This window comes from Salmo trutta, chromosome 13 (assembly GCF_901001165.1).
Source record: "Salmo trutta chromosome 13, fSalTru1.1, whole genome shotgun sequence".
Lineage (NCBI taxonomy): Eukaryota > Metazoa > Chordata > Actinopteri > Salmoniformes > Salmonidae > Salmo > Salmo trutta.
The window spans coordinates 46,519,698-46,536,907 of NC_042969.1; the positions used below are offsets into that span (position 1 = coordinate 46,519,698).

The 17,210-nt window shown below is 41.6% G+C and overlaps 1 protein-coding gene across 2 annotated transcripts in view; it reads left to right on the forward strand.

The window, feature by feature from the left end:
• The window catches only part of LOC115205862 (NADPH--cytochrome P450 reductase), a 49,594-nt gene extending 35,287 nt beyond the window's left edge, over positions 1-14,307 (forward strand). For both annotated transcript variants that reach the window (XM_029772248.1, XM_029772247.1), the window contains exons 4-16: positions 1,290-1,418; positions 2,880-3,029; positions 5,172-5,296; positions 5,629-5,718; positions 5,837-5,935; positions 6,188-6,304; positions 6,473-6,591; positions 6,933-7,114; positions 7,511-7,660; positions 11,325-11,592; positions 11,789-11,934; positions 12,430-12,515; positions 12,672-14,307. In XM_029772248.1, the coding sequence (XP_029628108.1) occupies positions 1,290-1,418; positions 2,880-3,029; positions 5,172-5,296; positions 5,629-5,718; positions 5,837-5,935; positions 6,188-6,304; positions 6,473-6,591; positions 6,933-7,114; positions 7,511-7,660; positions 11,325-11,592; positions 11,789-11,934; positions 12,430-12,515; positions 12,672-12,816 (1,806 nt within the window). In that variant the 3' untranslated portion in view covers positions 12,817-14,307. The remainder of the gene's footprint in view (positions 1-1,289; positions 1,419-2,879; positions 3,030-5,171; positions 5,297-5,628; positions 5,719-5,836; positions 5,936-6,187; positions 6,305-6,472; positions 6,592-6,932; positions 7,115-7,510; positions 7,661-11,324; positions 11,593-11,788; positions 11,935-12,429; positions 12,516-12,671) is intronic.
• The last annotated feature ends 2,903 nt before the right edge of the window (positions 14,308-17,210 follow it).

The window sequence follows — 17,210 nt, forward strand, 5'->3', positions numbered from 1 at the left end:
ATAAATACAATTATGGTATTTTACGACATGTAGTTTAGTCTCTGTTGCTCACTGTCTATTGATTTATCATGGGAACCATAAATGGTGAAATACACGGAGTATACAAAACATTAAGAACACCTGTTCTTTCCATGACATGGACTGACCAGGTGATCCTTTATTGATGTCACTTGTTAAATCCACTTCAATAAGTAGATGAAGGGGAGGAGTCAGGTTAAAGAAGGATTTTTAAGCCTTGAGACCATAGATCCCAACAGTGGAGGTTTCAGAATACCCACAAAAGCAATAGTTTTTCCACCATTCATTTTTCCCATAGGGGATTTTAGAAACACTTAAATTAAAGGCTATGCTTCGTGTGGGCTTACCCTGGCGTGACGTTTTGATAACCATTTAAGTCTTTCTCGGACAAGGTGACTTTTAGCAATATATTCAGCTCAATTTATTCATTTATAAAATGCTAAATAGCGTCAAAGTAGACATCATGCAAAACTACAAATCACTGCAAGCTCCTGCATGTAATCTCTAGCTGACACCTTTGCTAACGAGTATTGTCAATTTATAACTTGCACAAGACAGTTCACAGAATTGTCCATTTAAAGAAATGTAGCCAATTGATTCATTACTACATTTAGCTAACATTAGTTAATCCAGAGATTCTTACCTTTGCCTCGATTCGGCAGTCTCGTCCAGATCATCATGGCATTTGTAGTTCTTTATGATAGCCACTTTAGCAGCTAATTAGCGATTCATTTTTTGGGTGGTAAATATAGTCACATTGTCCTAGAGAGATTTACATGTTTATCAAAATGTCACGCCAGAGTAATCCTCCACAAAACACAGCCCTTATTTTAAGTGTTTCTAAAATCCCCTGTGGGAAAAAGTTAGGCTGGAAAAACTATTGGAACCATTTCCCTGTTTGACCGCTAGGTTTTATGGGTATTATGACTCATACTGTGGTACTATATTGGGACAATATGGGCCAGCATCCCTGTGAAACGCTTTCGACACCTTGTCCTGAGGGCAAAAGGAGATGCAACTCAATATTAGGAAGGTGTTCCTAGTGTTTGGTATGCTCAGTGTTTTAAATTATTCTATCACAGACCATAATGCTCTAACCTGTATAATGTAATATTTTACCTCGTTATTGGACAGCAAAAAGTTAAATGGCAACAGGGTGGGTTGATATTTGGTTATAACTAGGGCCTGGAGTTTTTTCCTGGCCGCCAGGTCATGTGGTCAGGAAAAAACTCCTGGCCCTTATTCCAAGTGTTGCTGCTATTTCCCTCCAGGGTAGGAACATCGTGGTATTCTACGGCTCTCAGACAGGCACGGGCGAGGAGTTTGCCAACCGGCTGTCCAAAGACGCCCAGCGCTACGGCATGAAGGGTATGGCTGCCGACCCCGAGGAATACGATATGGTAACTAATTAACGACATTCCAATATTCCAACATTCCCTTATCTCCGCTCACTGGTCACCATAGCAGCACCCACCTGTAGCACGCGCTCCAGCAGGTATATCTCTGGTCACCCCTAAAGCCAACTCCTCCTTTGGTCGTCTCTCCTTCCAGTTCTCTGCTGCCAATGACTGGAACGAACTACAAAAATCTCTGAAACTGGAAACACTTAACACCCTCACTAGCTTTAAGCACCAGCTGTCAGAGCAGCTCACAGATCACTGCACCTGTACATAGCCCATCTATAATTTAGCCCCAACAACTACATCTTCCCCTACTGTATTTATTTATTTATTTATTTATTTTGCTCCTTTGCACCATATTATTTATATTTTAACTTTGAACTTTCTTCAAACTACAAATCTACCATTCCAGTGTTTTACTTGCTATATTGTATTTACTTTGCCACCATGGCCTTGTTTGCCTTTACCTCCCTTATCTCACATCATTTGCTCACATTGTATATAGTCTTATTTTTTTCTACTGCATCATTGATTGTATGTTGTTTTACTCCATGTGTAACTCTGTGTTTTTGTATGTTGTCGAATTGCTTTGGCCAGGTCGCAATTGTAAATGAGAACTTGTTCTCAACTTGCCTACCTGGTTAAATAAAGGTGACATTAAAAAATTAAAAAATATCAGTGTTTATATGGTTACATATGGAATTCGGTATCCTGGTTCCGTTTTTCTGGATCATTTGAGAATTTTACTAAATAGGTTTTGCTTTCACAAGACCTGAAATAATCATTTTGGGTGCGATTTTGAATTCTACGTGACATTAGCAAGCTAGCTTGTTTACAATGGGCAAAAAGAACCATACAATTCGTGCTGCCGCGTCACAATACCTGGTACTCTGGTCCTGGGTCTTGGATCCGCTACTCACACAGGTCCAGGATTCGTTTCAGTCAGGGTTTGTTAGTGTTTCACACAGGCTTTATAGCATGGATCAGAGTACCAAAAGCTCCAAGATCTGAATCATACAGGGAATATGTAGCCTAGTGGTTAGAGCGTTGGGTCAGTAACTGAAAAGTTCTTGGATCGAAACCCCGAGCTGACAAAGTAACAATCTGTCGTTCTGCCCCTGAACAAGGCAGTTAACCCACTGTCATTGTAAATAAGAACTTGTTCTTAACTGACTTGCCTAGTTAAATAAAAATTTGAAAACACCCTTAGTATAATAACGATTCTAATAACCCATTTATGACAACCCTGTCTAATAAGGCTTCTATACGGCCACCCCAGCAGCTCCAACAAGGATTCATACCTGCATAGCTCAAAGGTGGCTCAACTGTACCCCTCCTAACAATATTAGTCTCTTGAGCCAAGGTCCTGTTCCAAAAAGTTGAAAACATAATTGTGCCCTGAATGGCATACAGCACATGTAATGGCAAACATCTAATGTCCAGGCATCTTCTAATCCACAGTCTGAGCTGTCCCGTCTGGCTGAGATTGGCAACTCACTGGCCATCTTCTGCATGGCCACTTACGGTGAGGGAGACCCCACAGACAACGCCCAGGACTTCTATGACTGGCTGCAGGAGACCGACGGGGAATTGGATGGAGTCAACTATACTGTGACTATCTCTTTCTCGCTCTCTCCTCCCCCTGTTATTCATAATCAGGGCCAGGAGTTTGCCCAAGAAAAACTCCTGTTGGCCCCATTCACATACAGTTGAAGTCGGAAGTTTACATACACCTTAGCCAAATACATTTAAACTCAGTTCTTGACATTTAATCCTTGTAAAAATTCCCTGTCTTAGGTCAGTTAGGATCACCACTTTATTTTAAGAATGTGAAATGTCAGAATAATAGGAGAGAGAATGATTTTATTTCAGCTTTTATTTCTTTCATCACATTCACAGTGGGTCAGAAGTTTACATGCACTCAATTAGTATTTGGTAGCATTGCTTAACTTGGGTCAAACGTTTCGGGTAGCCTTTCCACAAGCTTCCCACAATAAGTTGGGTGAATTTTGGCCCATTCCTTCTGACAGAGCTGGTGTAACTGAGTTAGGTTTGTAGGCCTCCTTGCTTGCACACGCTTTTTCAGTTCTGCCCACAAATTTTCTATAGGATTGAGGTCAGGGCTTTGTGATGGCCACTCCAATACCTTGACTTTGTTGTCCTTAAGCCATTTTGCCACAACTTTGGAAGTATGCTTGGGTTCATTGTCAATTTGGAAGACCCATTTGCAACCAAGCTTTAACTTCCTGACTGATGTCTTGAGATGTTGCTTCAATATATCCACATAATTTTCCTACCTCGTGATGCCATCTATTTTGTGAAGTGCACCAGTCCCTCCTGCAGCAAAGCACCCCCACTACATGATGCTGCCACCCCCGTGCTTCACGGTTGGGATGGTGTTCTTTGGCTTGCAAGCCTCCCCCTTTTTCCTCCAAACATAACAATGGTCATTATGGCCAAACAGTTCTATTTTTGTTTCATCAGAGGACATTTCTCAAAAAAGTACGATCTTTGTCCCCATGTGCAGGTGCAAACCGTAGTCTGGCTTTTTTATGGCGGTTTTGGAGCAGTGGCTTCTTCCTTGCTGAGTGGCCTTCCAGGTTATGTCGATATAGGACTCGTTTTACTGTGGATATAGATACTTTTGTACCTGTTTCCTCCAGCATCTTCACAAGGTCCTTTGCTGTTGTTCTGGGATTGATTTGCACTTTTCGCACCAAAGTACATTCATCTCTAGGAGACAGAACGCTTCTCCTTTCTGAGCGGTATGACGGCTGCGTGGTCCCATGGTGTTTATACTTGCGTATTATTGTTTGTACAGATGAACATAGTACCTTCAGGCATTTGGAAATTGCTCCCAAGGATGAACCAGACTTGTGGAGGTCTACAATTGTTTTTCTGAGGTCTTGGCTGACGTCTTTTGATTTTCTCATGATGTCATGCAAAGAGGCACTGAGGTTGAAGGTCGGCCTTGAAATACATCCACAGGTACACCTCTGATTGACTCCAATTAGGTCAATTATCATGTCAGAAGCTTCTAAAGCATGACATAATTTTCTGGAATTTTCCAAGCTGTTTAAAGGCACAGTCAACTTACTGTATGTTAACTTCTGACCCACTGGAATTGTGATACAGTGAATTATAAGTGAAATAATCTGTCTGTAAACAACCGACTTGCCAAAACTATAGTTAGTTAACAAGAAATGTGTGGAGTGGTTGAAAAACTAGTTTTAATGACTTCAATCTAAGTGTATGTAAACCTCCGACTTCAACTGTACATTAGCCAAGCGTTCACTTTCAAATGTGTATTTCACATGAATGAACTTTAGTGTGAGACCGAGATGAGTTATGCTAACATCCAAAAAATAGGCTTTATGTGTATGGTTGAGTTCTGGCTTCGGCCATAGCTGATATACGTGCCATCCTGGCTGGTTGGTCATTGTCGGAGTTGGTCCAACATTCCTGCCCTCAATGGGATGAAGAATTTCACTTCTGACTGGAGGCAATCTGGCCACCCACTCTGAATGGTCACTTGGGCTCCTTCCACTCCCTGCCAGTGTTTTTTTGTCCTAGACTTGAAACACAGCATTAATTACACTTAATGAAAGATGATAGACGTTCAGTGTACTCGCAGTAGGAGCTTACGTTGAATGTGTGTGCATGTCTCTGTGTGTGTGTATATAGTATACGATCTTATATTGAATTTGTGTTTTTTTTACTAGAAGTGACTGATGTTGACATCTCCCCCTGCAGGTGTTTGCATTGGGCAACAAGACATATGAACACTACAATGCCATGGGGGCGTACGTGGACAAGAGGCTGGAGGAACTGGGAGCCAAGAGGGTCTTTGACCTGGGCATGGGAGACGATGACGGCAAGTGAGTGAGGCTGCGTTGGAGGGGTGCGTCCCAATATCTATTTTCTCCTGAAGAGTGCACTTGTTTACTACTTCCCACAAATCTAAAGGCATTGGACTGGTGGAGGCATGCACTAATGGGAGTTTACACCATATTTCTTATACGAGTCATGTCCTTTCAAATCAGTGAAGGGAAGTGAACGATTGCACACTTTGGGAGGAAGGAGAGATAATTGGACATAACCTTGAATCTCTCCCGAATCAAAGTGTGACCGATGTTGAGATCATAATGATGGCCAAATGATGGAAATGGGGGTTGATAAGAGGGTTTTTCTGCTTCTTTTCATTTTTCAGCCTGGAGGAGGACTTTGTGACATGGAGGGAGCAGTTCTGGCCAGCCATGTGCGAGCACTTTGGAGTGGAGGCTTCAGGAGAGGACTCCAGGTACTTATCCCAATTTATTGTAATTATCACATTCTCATTTTCCCTCCTCAATTCATACACACAGAGTATGGAAGGAGTGATTTGCAGATTAACTGTAGGCCCTCTCGCTCTACATTAGCATTCGTCAGTATGAGCTCAAGGAGCACAATGACATCAACATGAACAAGGTGTACACAGGAGAGTTGGGCCGTCTGAAGAGCTTTGAGACCCAGAAACCGTGAGTTATTCTACCCCATCCTCTTCACTTATCATTACAATATCTGCTACAGAGTTTCGTGTTCTATAGATTTCTCTCTAAACAAGTATTACTGCCCGCTAGTGGAGCTAAAGGGGATTTCCTAGTTGGAACGCTAAAGTGCGACACTGCTTCATCCGTCGATGTTCACCTCTATGATTTACCTCATATTGTCTCTGCATACTGATGTGTACAGTTCACTGGTATGAAATTCTATTGATCCTTTCCCCCCAGTCCTTTTGACGCAAAAAACCCCTTCCTGGCTCCAGTCACTGTTAACCGCAAGCTCAACAAAGCAGGTGACAGGCATCTCATGCACCTTGAAGTGGACATTACAGGCTCCAAGATTAGGTAAGCGAGAGCCAAGAGCCGTAACTTTCTTTGTATAGTTATCAACCTATATCTACCTCCCAGACAGTATTTCCTTAAAAGGAATAGGCTACACTTCTTAGATGAAATGGTGCCTTTTTATATAGTGGAAAGATGACTTGAAAACCCTTTGTCATTCTGTCTTTGTAGATATGAGTCGGGAGACCACGTTGCCGTCTATCCTACCAATGACACAGCGATCGTGAACAGGCTGGGACAGATCCTTGGCGTGGACCTTGATTCAGTTATCTCTCTCAACAACCTTGATGGTGCGGCACTGACCTGATGCAACACCTTGACTCAGTCCTCTGAATATCTCTCAATGTCTTTTTAAGATCCTTAAACACACACATTCTGTTTGGACATCTCTTGAAATGTTACTCTCCCTGTATTACATTTTTTGAAGGAAAAGGTTTTGTGAAATCACCAACTGCTTTTTATTACTCTAAATCTTAGGTTCGGTGTCCTTCACCCAGGTTAAGCCTAGTCCTGGACTTAAAAGAAGCTTCATTGAGAATACTTTTTAGTCCAAGATTGGGCTTAATCTGTGGAAACTGTCCCTTAATGTATAACCAATGTTAATGTGATGCTATCTGATGCCGTTTATCAGAGGAGTCCAATAAGAAGCACCCATTCCCTTGCCCCACCACCTACCGTACGGCTCTGACCCACTACCTGGACATCATCCACCCGCCTCGCACCAACGTCCTGTATGAGCTGGCCCAGTACGCCACTGACCCCAAGGACCAGGAGAACATGCGCAAGATGGCCTCGTCTGCTCCCGAGGGCAAGGTGGCTGTGACACTTGACTACTTTTAGAATAGGAAATAAGTTAAGATTACCTCAACATACACAAGATGGGTTATTGGTAGTGGGAAAGTTACGCTTAAACCTCAGGGTTGGGGTCAATTCAATGTCAATTCAGGAAGCAATCTTGAAAAGCATTGAGAAAAATTTGAATTGGAATTCAAATGTACTTTCTGACTGAACTGAAATGGAATTGACCCCAACCCTGATAAGCCTATAACACGTGAAAAGTTGCCCTTAAGCACAGATCTAACTCCAGCCTTAACCAATTTAGGAGGATGGTAAATATATCTGACCCAGATGCCTGACTCCAGATCAGTGGTTAGGGGCAACTTCTACCTACTCCATGTTATCCCAGCTAAGTGTTGTGGTCTCTACTAGGCTCTGTACCAGAGTTTTGTGCTGGAAGACAACAGGAACATCCTGGCCATCCTGGAGGATCTGCCGTCCTTGCGGCCTCCCATCGACCACCTGTGTGAGCTCATGCCCCGTTTGCAGGCTCGCTACTACTCCATTGCCTCCTCCTCCAAGGTGAGGATATATACAGGGTGTATCCATGCATTGTAGCAAAACTATGGTTTCTAGTGAATATACCCCAGTACATCAACCCTAATGACGCCACACCCTAAATCCTCCTCAATACATGTATTTTTCTTGTTACATTTACAGTAGTTATTTAGCAGACGCTGCCATCCACTATAAATTATATTGAGATAATGTGAAACGACCACGTATTATTATAGGCCCAGTGCAGTCAAAAACATGATTTCCCTGTGTTTTATATGTATATATAAACTATGAAACAACACATATGGAATCATGTAGTAACCAAAAAAGGTTTAAACAATTCAAAATATCTTTATATTTGAGATTCTTCAAATGGCCACCCTTTGCCTTGTTGACAGCTTTGCACACTCTTGGCATTCTCTCAACCAGCTTCACCTGGAATACTTTCCCAACAGTCTTGAAGGAGTTGACACCTATGCTGAGCACTTGTTGGTTGCTTTTCCTTCACTCTGTGGTCCGACTCATCCCAAACCATCTCACTTTGGTTAACCTCTTACATCTAGACGTTCCGCTAGCGGAACACCTGCTCCAATATCCAGTGATGGGCGTGGCGCGAAATACAAACTCCTCGAAAATCCGAAAACTTCAATTTTTCAAACAAATGACTATTTTACACCATTTTAAAGACAAGACTCTCCTTTATCTAACCACACTGTCCGATTTCAAAAAGGCTTTACAGCGAAAGCAAAACATTAGATTATGTCAGCAGAGTACCCAGCCAGAAATAATCAGACACCCATTTTAAGCTAGCATATAATGTCACAAAAAACAAAACCACAGCTAAATGCAGCACTAACCTTTGATGATCTTCATCAGATGACACTCCTAGGACATTATGTTATACAATACATGCATATTTTGTTCAATCAAGTTCATATTTATATCAAAAACCAGCTTTTTACATTAGCATGTGACGTTCAGAACTAGCATTCCCACCGAACACTTCCGGTGAATTTACTAAATTACTCACGATAAACGTTCACAAAAAACATAATTATTTTAAGAATTATAGATACAGAACTCCTTTATGCAATCGCGGTGTCCGATTTTAAAATAGCTTTTCGGTGAAAGCACATTTTGCAATATTCTGAGTAGATAGCTCGCCATCACGGGCTAGCTATTTTGACACCCACCAAGTTTGGTACTCACCAAACTCAGATTTACTATAAGAAAAATTGGATTACCTTTGCTGTTCTTCGTCAGAATGCACTCCCAGGACTTCTACTTCAATAACAAATGTTGGTTTGGTTCCAAATAATCCATAGTTATATCCAAATAGCGGCGTTTTGTTTGTGAGTTCAAGACACTATCCGAAGGGTAACGAAGGGTGACGCGCCCGGCGTGTTTCGCGACAAAACATTTCAAAATATTCCATTACCGTACTTCGAAGCATGTCAAACGCTGTTGAAAATCAATATTTATGCGATTTTTCTCGTAAAAAAGCGATAATATTCCGACCGGGAGTCGTTGTTTTCGTTCAAAGACTGAAAATGTAAACATGGAGTCGTCTCGTGCACGCGCGCACCAGTCTCATTGTTCTCAGATTGACCACTTACCAAATGCGCTACTGTTTTTCAGCCATGGCCTGCAAAGTCATCATTCAACGTTCTGGTGCCTTCTGAGAGCCTATGGGAGCGTTAGAAAATGTCACGTTACAGCAGAGATCCCCTGTTTTGGATAGAGATGATCAAGAAGGCCAAGAAATGGTCAGAGAGGGCGCTTCCTGTTTGGAATCTTCTCAGGTTTTGGCCTGCCAAATGAGTTCTGTTATACTCACAGACACCATTCAAACAGTTTTAGAAACTTTGTTTTCTATCCAAAGCTAATAATTATATGCATATTCTAGTTTCTGGGCAGGAGTAATAATCAGATTAAATCGGGTACGTTTTTTATCCGGCCGTGAAAATACTGCCCCCAATCCATAACAAGTTAAGGTCAGGGGATTGTGGCGGCCAGGTCATCTGATGCAGCACTCCATCACTCTCCTTCTTGGTTAAATAGCCCTTGCACAGCCTGAAGGTGTGTTGGGTCATTGTCCAGTTGAAAAACAAATGATAGTCCCACTAAGCCCAAACCAAATGGTTTCACTTCAAATGGTATCACTGCAAAATTCTGTGATAGCCATGCTGGTTAAATGTGCCTTGAATTTTAAATAAATCACAGTGTCACCAGCAAAACACCCCCACACCATAATTTTTATTTTACCTTTATTTAACTAGGCAAGTCCATTAAGAACAATTTCTTATTTTCAATGATGGCCTAGGAACAATGGGTTAACTGCCTTGTTCAGGGGCAGAGAACGACAGATTTTTACCTTGTCAGCTCGGGGATTCGATCTTGCAACCTTTCGGTTACTAGTCCAACACTATAACCACTAGGCTACCCTGCCGCCCCGTAACACCACCTGCTTCATGGTGGGAAATACACATGCAGAGATCATCCGTTCACCCAACCTGCGCCTCAGAAAGACACGGCGGATGGAACCAAAAAAACTCCAGTTTGGACTCCAGACCACAGAATAAATTTCCACCGGTCTAATGTCCATTGCTCGTGTTTCTTGGCCCATGCAAGTCTCTTCTTCTTATTGGTGTCCAAGAGTAGTGGTTTCTTTGCAGCAATTCAACCATGAAGTCCTGATTCACACTGTCTCCTCTGAACAGTTGATGTTCAGATGGGTCTGTTACTTGAATGTATTTGGGCTGCAATTTCTGAGGCTGGTAACTCTAATGAACTTATCCTCTGCAGCAGAGGTAACTCTGTGTTTTCCATTCCTGTGGCGTTCCTATTTGGTAAAAGCGCTATCTTCTGTATACCACCGCTACCTTGTCACAACACAACTGATTGGCTTCAACGCATTAAGAAGGAAAGAAATTCCATAAATTCACTTTTAACAAGGCACACGTGTTAATTGAAATGCATTCCAGGTGACTACCTCATGAAGCTGGTTGAGAGAATGCCAAGAGTGTGCAAAGCTGTCATCAATTCAAAGGATGACTATTTGAAGAATCTCAAATATATAATATATTTTGATTTAACACTTTTTTTGGTTACTACATGATTCCATATGTGTTAATTCATAGTTTTGATGTCTTCACTATTATTCTACAATGTTGAAAATAGTCAAAATAAAAAAACCTTGAATGAGTAGGTGTTCTAAAACGTTTGACCAGTAGTGTATTTCCACACTGAGGTTGAAGTAATACTTTGAAATTGAGAAACTGATAATGATGATGCCTTTTCCGTGTAAAATCTGTTTGAAAAGACAGCCAACAATGTCTGCCTGTTTGGATGGGAGCGAGTTTGTGCTTTCCATGGTGACGTCACCATCCGGTAAATTAGTTAATATGCCAATAAGAAAGAGTTCCAAACCTCTCTGCCAATAACAGAACATTTTCAGTTTACCCTTCCCAATCACACCACTCCCAGACAGTCCTAGCAAAATTATTGCTTGAGAAATTCCTCTTTGTTAAGAAGCTCATTGTTTCATTTTAATTGAAATAAAATCAGTCAGGTACTTAAGTGATGCCCAGAGATTACAGCTGCACTGGTCCTTTAAAAGCATCCATTGTCGGTCAACCTGCAATAGTGTCATCTAAAAAGAGTGGTTAATGATGCCTTCTCTTTGTAGGTCCACCCCAATAGCATCCACATCTGTGCTGTGCTGGTGGAGTACACAACTAAAACCGGGCGCCTCACAAAGGGAGTGGCCACCACCTGGCTAAAGAACAAACTGGTTGCGGACAACGGCCACAAGTCCACGGTCCCCATGTACATCCGCAAGTCCCAGTTCCGCCTGCCCTTCAAGGCCAGCAACCCAGTTATCATGGTCGGTCCTGGGACCGGCATCGCTCCCTTCATGGGCTTCATCCAGGAGCGTGGGTGGCTCAAAGAGCAAGGTACATGGTAGACACCATGATAGAAGCTTGCCATAGATGCATTGGAAATGTTTGTGTTGGTTTCCTGATTGTTTTGTTATGCTGCATAGTACTTTTTTTATGAGTTGTCATGTTCTGTGTCACACTGACTAAAATAAAGCACCTTAACTCTCTTGTATGGATACCATTAAGCCAATTGGTCTGCTTTTTCCTGTAGGCAAGGAGGTGGGGGAGACCGTCTTGTACTGTGGCTGCAGGCACAAGAAAGAGGACTATCTGTACCAGGAGGAGTTGGAGGAGGCTGAGAAGATGGGTGTCATCACGAAGCTCAACGTGGCTTTCTCTCGGGACCAGGAGCAAAAGGTCTACTTTTTTTATTAGTTATAGTTTTTCAGCACTAGGACCTTAAAAAACTATTATTAAGAAGGGTGAACAATGCTTTTCTGTTAGCTAGAATATGACATATTTATTAAACAGCCATATACGACCATACAGCCATATTGTTATCTGAGCCTACACACACTGCAGTTGGGACACCAAGACAAGATTGTAATCCTTATCATATTTCCATTGCGTTGTTGAGTGTTGCCAATCATGGTTGTAGGTACTATAGACCGGTATCTTTATCTGTCTGATTCTGTACCACTGGGGGTGTACTATTAGTGGGGATGGTCAACACATACTCCCCACAGAGTGCTAGGCTAGCCCTCAGAGGATACCTGAGGGATTGAGTTTGTGCCGCCTCATCTCATAAAGGAAGAGGAACATGTTTCCTTGCAAGGTCGTTTTTTTGTTTGTGTGAAGACTGGAAGCTCAAGAGAATGTTGTAAGATCTGTTTCCTCTCGCTGTCCCGCCAGGTGTACGTGCAGCATCTCCTGAGGACCAACAAGGAGGACTTGTGGAGGCAGATCCACACAGACAACGCACACATATACATCTGCGGGTAAGGAAGGATCCTCGCCAGTAACATTTGCACCTTGGCGATAAAATTGATTGAAATTGAGTTGACATATTTCTTGAAAGCACTCCCGAATTCACAAAAATCCTCAAGCAAGGGTTAAAAGACAAATGTCTTATAGAGAAATGCTCCTGTTTTTAGGGATGCGCGGAACATGGCCAGGGATGTGCAGACAGCTTTCTATGAGATAGCAGAGGAGCTGGGCGGCATGACACGCACTCAGGCCACCGACTACATCAAGAAACTGATGACCAAGGGACGGTACTCGCAGGACGTCTGGAGCTAAAACCCCTAGGATCCAACCACATCCTATGTTTGTTTGTTTGTTTGTTTGTTTTTAGACTTGCATTGTTATTTGTGTCAGTTATCAGCAACGGTTATAATGAGTCACCAACCCTGGTACTGGAGAGCTACCGTTTGTGTCGGCTTTTGTTCCCGCCAAGCACTAAAACATCGGATTCTATTGATTGCCTTATCATGACCTTGATTAGTTGAGATGGGTGTGTTTGTGTCAGGCTACAATAAAAGCCTACACACTGGGACCAGGATTTGTGACCACTGGGGAAGGATATGGCTGCCGTCATCTCTGGTTGTTTTTATTCCATGGAGCAACACAAGCACTCACCAATGCACCACAATAACAGTCGGTCATCCTCCATTCAGATGATTTATTGATATTCTATGTCAGTCAGCCATCAGTTTGGTAGTGTCAAATGTAGTATCACATTTGTTGACGTTGTAGCTTTTGCAGGAGAAAGAACGTTTGATAATGATATACTGTAGCTGTACATAATTGTACGGTGCAAAGTGAGGGGGTGGGCTTAAATACAAAACTCATACAGTGCAAGTCTCTTCTTTAGGAAGTTGACCTAATCTGGGTACTCAAGTGTATTCCGAATACATGATAAATATTTTAGATTTGTGAAATAAAAAGTGAGAACTTTCTATGAAATCAGTAACTGAAAAGCTTAGTGTTTGTTTACAGTACCTTTTGGATAAGCGATATAGCCTTTTATGCAATGATGTTACTGTACATTTCTAATCAATCACAGTAACCCTTAGCAAGGCATGATAAAAGTATAATTTTGCAATTCAGTAGTCAAGCCCTCTATTGAGGAGAAATTATTAGCTTTTATTTTCCACAAGACTGCCTTTTAAATATATCAAAGAAAATGATTTGTAGGTTCCCTGTAGTATTTGTATACATGATGCAAGTAAGCATTAAAGGAGAATGGGTAAATAATATGCATATTTCGACTTAAATTCCCTGCATTATCCAGTTTACAATTAAACAAAAACCGAACACGTACACCACCTGGCACTGTACCCTGAGAATGTAGATTTCTACAGCTTGTTGGCTTTGAGTGTCAACTTTATTTTCTATGTACTATTGCACACTAATCAGTGTAAGTACTGGATGATATCACACTTATCTATGAAATTTGGCATATCCTTTCTTCACTTCACTGAAAACTAAGGGCAAGGTTGTCAACTTGTGGAAATGGTAAACCCGTTTTGTCCTGTAAGCCAAGCAAAGCATATCAATTTGTAAATTTAGTGTGTGCCTTATTGAATGTGCTGCCTGACTTAAATGTAGTTTTTTTTGTAAAGGCAATTTTTCAAAAATATTGGAGAAAAACCATATACTATGAAGATAAGATGTTACTTTTTTGTCCACATTCCATTTTATAATACAATAAGTGTCAACTGAATGAATGGATCTAAGCATATCCTTTTAACATTAATAAAAAATATTGATTAAATATTGTTAACAGATTGAGAGTTTGTTATTCATGTCTGAGGTATGCATCCTCTTCTGATCAAATTTTTGAAAATGAGATTATTGTTATTTTCAATTGTTAGACGTAAGGATGGAGGGATTAAATAATGTTTGATGGATGCAAAATGTAGTTTATTTTTTATTTAACCTTTATTAGAGTTGCACATTTTGGGGAATATTCAGGAAACTTTCTGTGGGATTTAACAGGAATATATGGGAATATATGCAAATTAATATTAACACCATTTAAATGTAATTGTTTTTTGCATTGGATATATTTACCATATCATATGGAGACAGAAACATAAACCTTTTTACCTTATAAGTAGAGATAATTGCAAATGATTAAATCCTTCCATTGGAGATTTAAAAATATATATATATATATTTACAAATTGAACTTTAACTAAATGAGTTGACTCTTCACATGGGATGATTTCACTGAACAACAAGAGAAAGGGAATATTGAATGATCCTCAATGATCCATCGTATCTCCCAAAATCGTTTTCAACATAAATCTGTTAAAATGATAGTCTAGAAACTAAAGCCTTGGTTGTCTTCCTCTCAGGCTTCCAAGTCTTCTCCCTGGACCTCCTCAATGTCCACCTCTTGAACATCAGACTTTTAGGCCTCATCTTCACTGTCACTTTCCAACCTTATTGAGGATGGCTCGTTGTCAGGCTCAAAAAGCCTAAAATTTGCCCGGATGGCCACCAATTTTTCAACCCTTGTATTGGTCAGACTGTTACATGCTTTGGTGTGTGTGTTCTCAAACAAGGACCAGTTGTGCTCTGAGGTGGCTGATGTTGGTGGAATTTGGAGGATGATGGAGGCAACAGGGGAAAGAGCCTCAGATTCACAAAGTCCCTTCCACCAGGTGGCTGATGAGAAATGATGGCACGAATGCCATATTGCATCTCCATCCCAAAAGCTTTGCTTGGAAGTGTACTTCGCCAGACTGCCAAGAACCTTGCCCTCGTCCAGGCCAAGGTGGCGAGACACAGTAGTGATGACACCATAGGCCTTGTTGATCTCTGCACCAGACAGGATGCTCTTGCAAGCATACTTGGGGTCCAACATGTACGCTGCGGCGTGTATGGGCTTCAGGCAGAAGTCTTCACACTTTTGATGTATTTCAGAACTGCAGTTTCCTCTGCTTGGAGCAACAGTGAAGTGGGCAGGGCAGTACGGATTTCTTCTCTGAGAGCAGAGTCTGAACATCAGACAGGATGGCATTGTCTCCCTCAATCCGTGCAATGGCTACTACTATCGGTTTCAGGCTGCTAACCGCTCTCCCAAAATACATCATCCAGGAGGATCCTCTTGATGGGGCTGTCCATATCGGCATACTGTGATATAGCCATTTCTTGGACTCCTTCCCCTCCAGGAGACTGTCAAACTTGATGACAACACCACCCTAATGGGTGTTGCTGGGCAGCTTCGGATGTGGTGCTCTTATTCTTCTCACTTTGCTTGGTGAGATAGCAGCACAGCAATCTACACCTTGATGACCCTTCAAATACCTAACCATTTCAATGGCTCTCTTGTAGAGTGTATCCATTGTTTTCAGTGCCATGATGTCCTTGAGGAGCAGATTCAATGCATGAGCAGCACAGCCAATGGGTGTGATGTGATGGTAGTACTCCTCCACTTTAGGCCAAACAGCCTTCATGTTCGCAGCATTGTCTGTCACCAGTGCAAATACCTTCTGTGGTCCAAGGTCATTGATGACTGCCTTCAGCTCATCTGCAATGTAGAGACCGGTGTGTCTGTTGTCCCTTGTGTCTGTGCTCTTGTAGAATACTGGTTGCGGGGTGGAGATGTAGTTAATTATTCCTTGCCCACGAACTTTCGACCACCCATCAGAGATGATTGCGATACAGACTGCTTTCTCTATGATTTGCTTAAACTCTGCATCCAGCAAATGAGTAGATATAGCATGGCTGGGTGGAGGGGTGTATGCTCGGCGAAGAACATTCAGAAATCTCTTCCAATACACATTGCCTGTGAGCATCAGAGGTGAACCAGTTGCATATACAGCTCGAGCAAGACATTCATCGTCATTTCTCTGACTACGTTCCTCCATTGAGTCAAAAAAACTTTTGATTCCAGGAGGAGCATGAGCTGTTGCTATCGATAAGGTGTCTGATTCATAATTTTCACCTCGAATAGAAGTAGAGGGACTTTTGTTAGAGGTTCCTTGTGAGGGCTGAGGGAATTTTATGCACTTGGCCAGGTGATTCTGCATCTTTGTTGCATTCTTCACATATGGTTTGGCACCATATTTGCAAATGTGCACAGCTTTTCTTTCTACATTAGCTACAGTGAAATGTCTCCACACATCAGATAGTGCCCGTGGCATTTTCCTGTAAAGATTATGGAGAAAATGAGTTAAAAAAAAATACAATTCCATGTACAGATAAGCAGTTAGATTAAACTCCTTTGTAAGATGTGTTTTAAAATGAAACATGTATGGAAATAGGTGAATTAACACTTAAGTTAGCAGGCTCAAGCAGGCTAAAACCCACATGGTAGCAAAAACTAACTAGCAGAAATTGTTAAGTTAGAAATTATTTAAACACACTTTGCTGTAGGCTACTATTTACTAGTTAACAAAAAATAATGTATGTCATAAAACCTATTCACCCCATCAAGTATTTTAATCAAAACTTTCCAGAAAGCATGTAGTCCTTGGCTCAGATAGTGTAGTAGTGTGGGCTCAATAGCATCTCATTAGTGTGCAAGATCTTGAGAATCAGCTGTACATGTGATGGAAGAGTTCACTGCACATGTGATGGAAGAATACACTGTGCATGCAGAGGGTTGCAATTCCATTGAATTGGGGATAGTTTAACCAAAATATGCCACAAGACCTAGAATTGCCTTAAGTGTCTCTCAC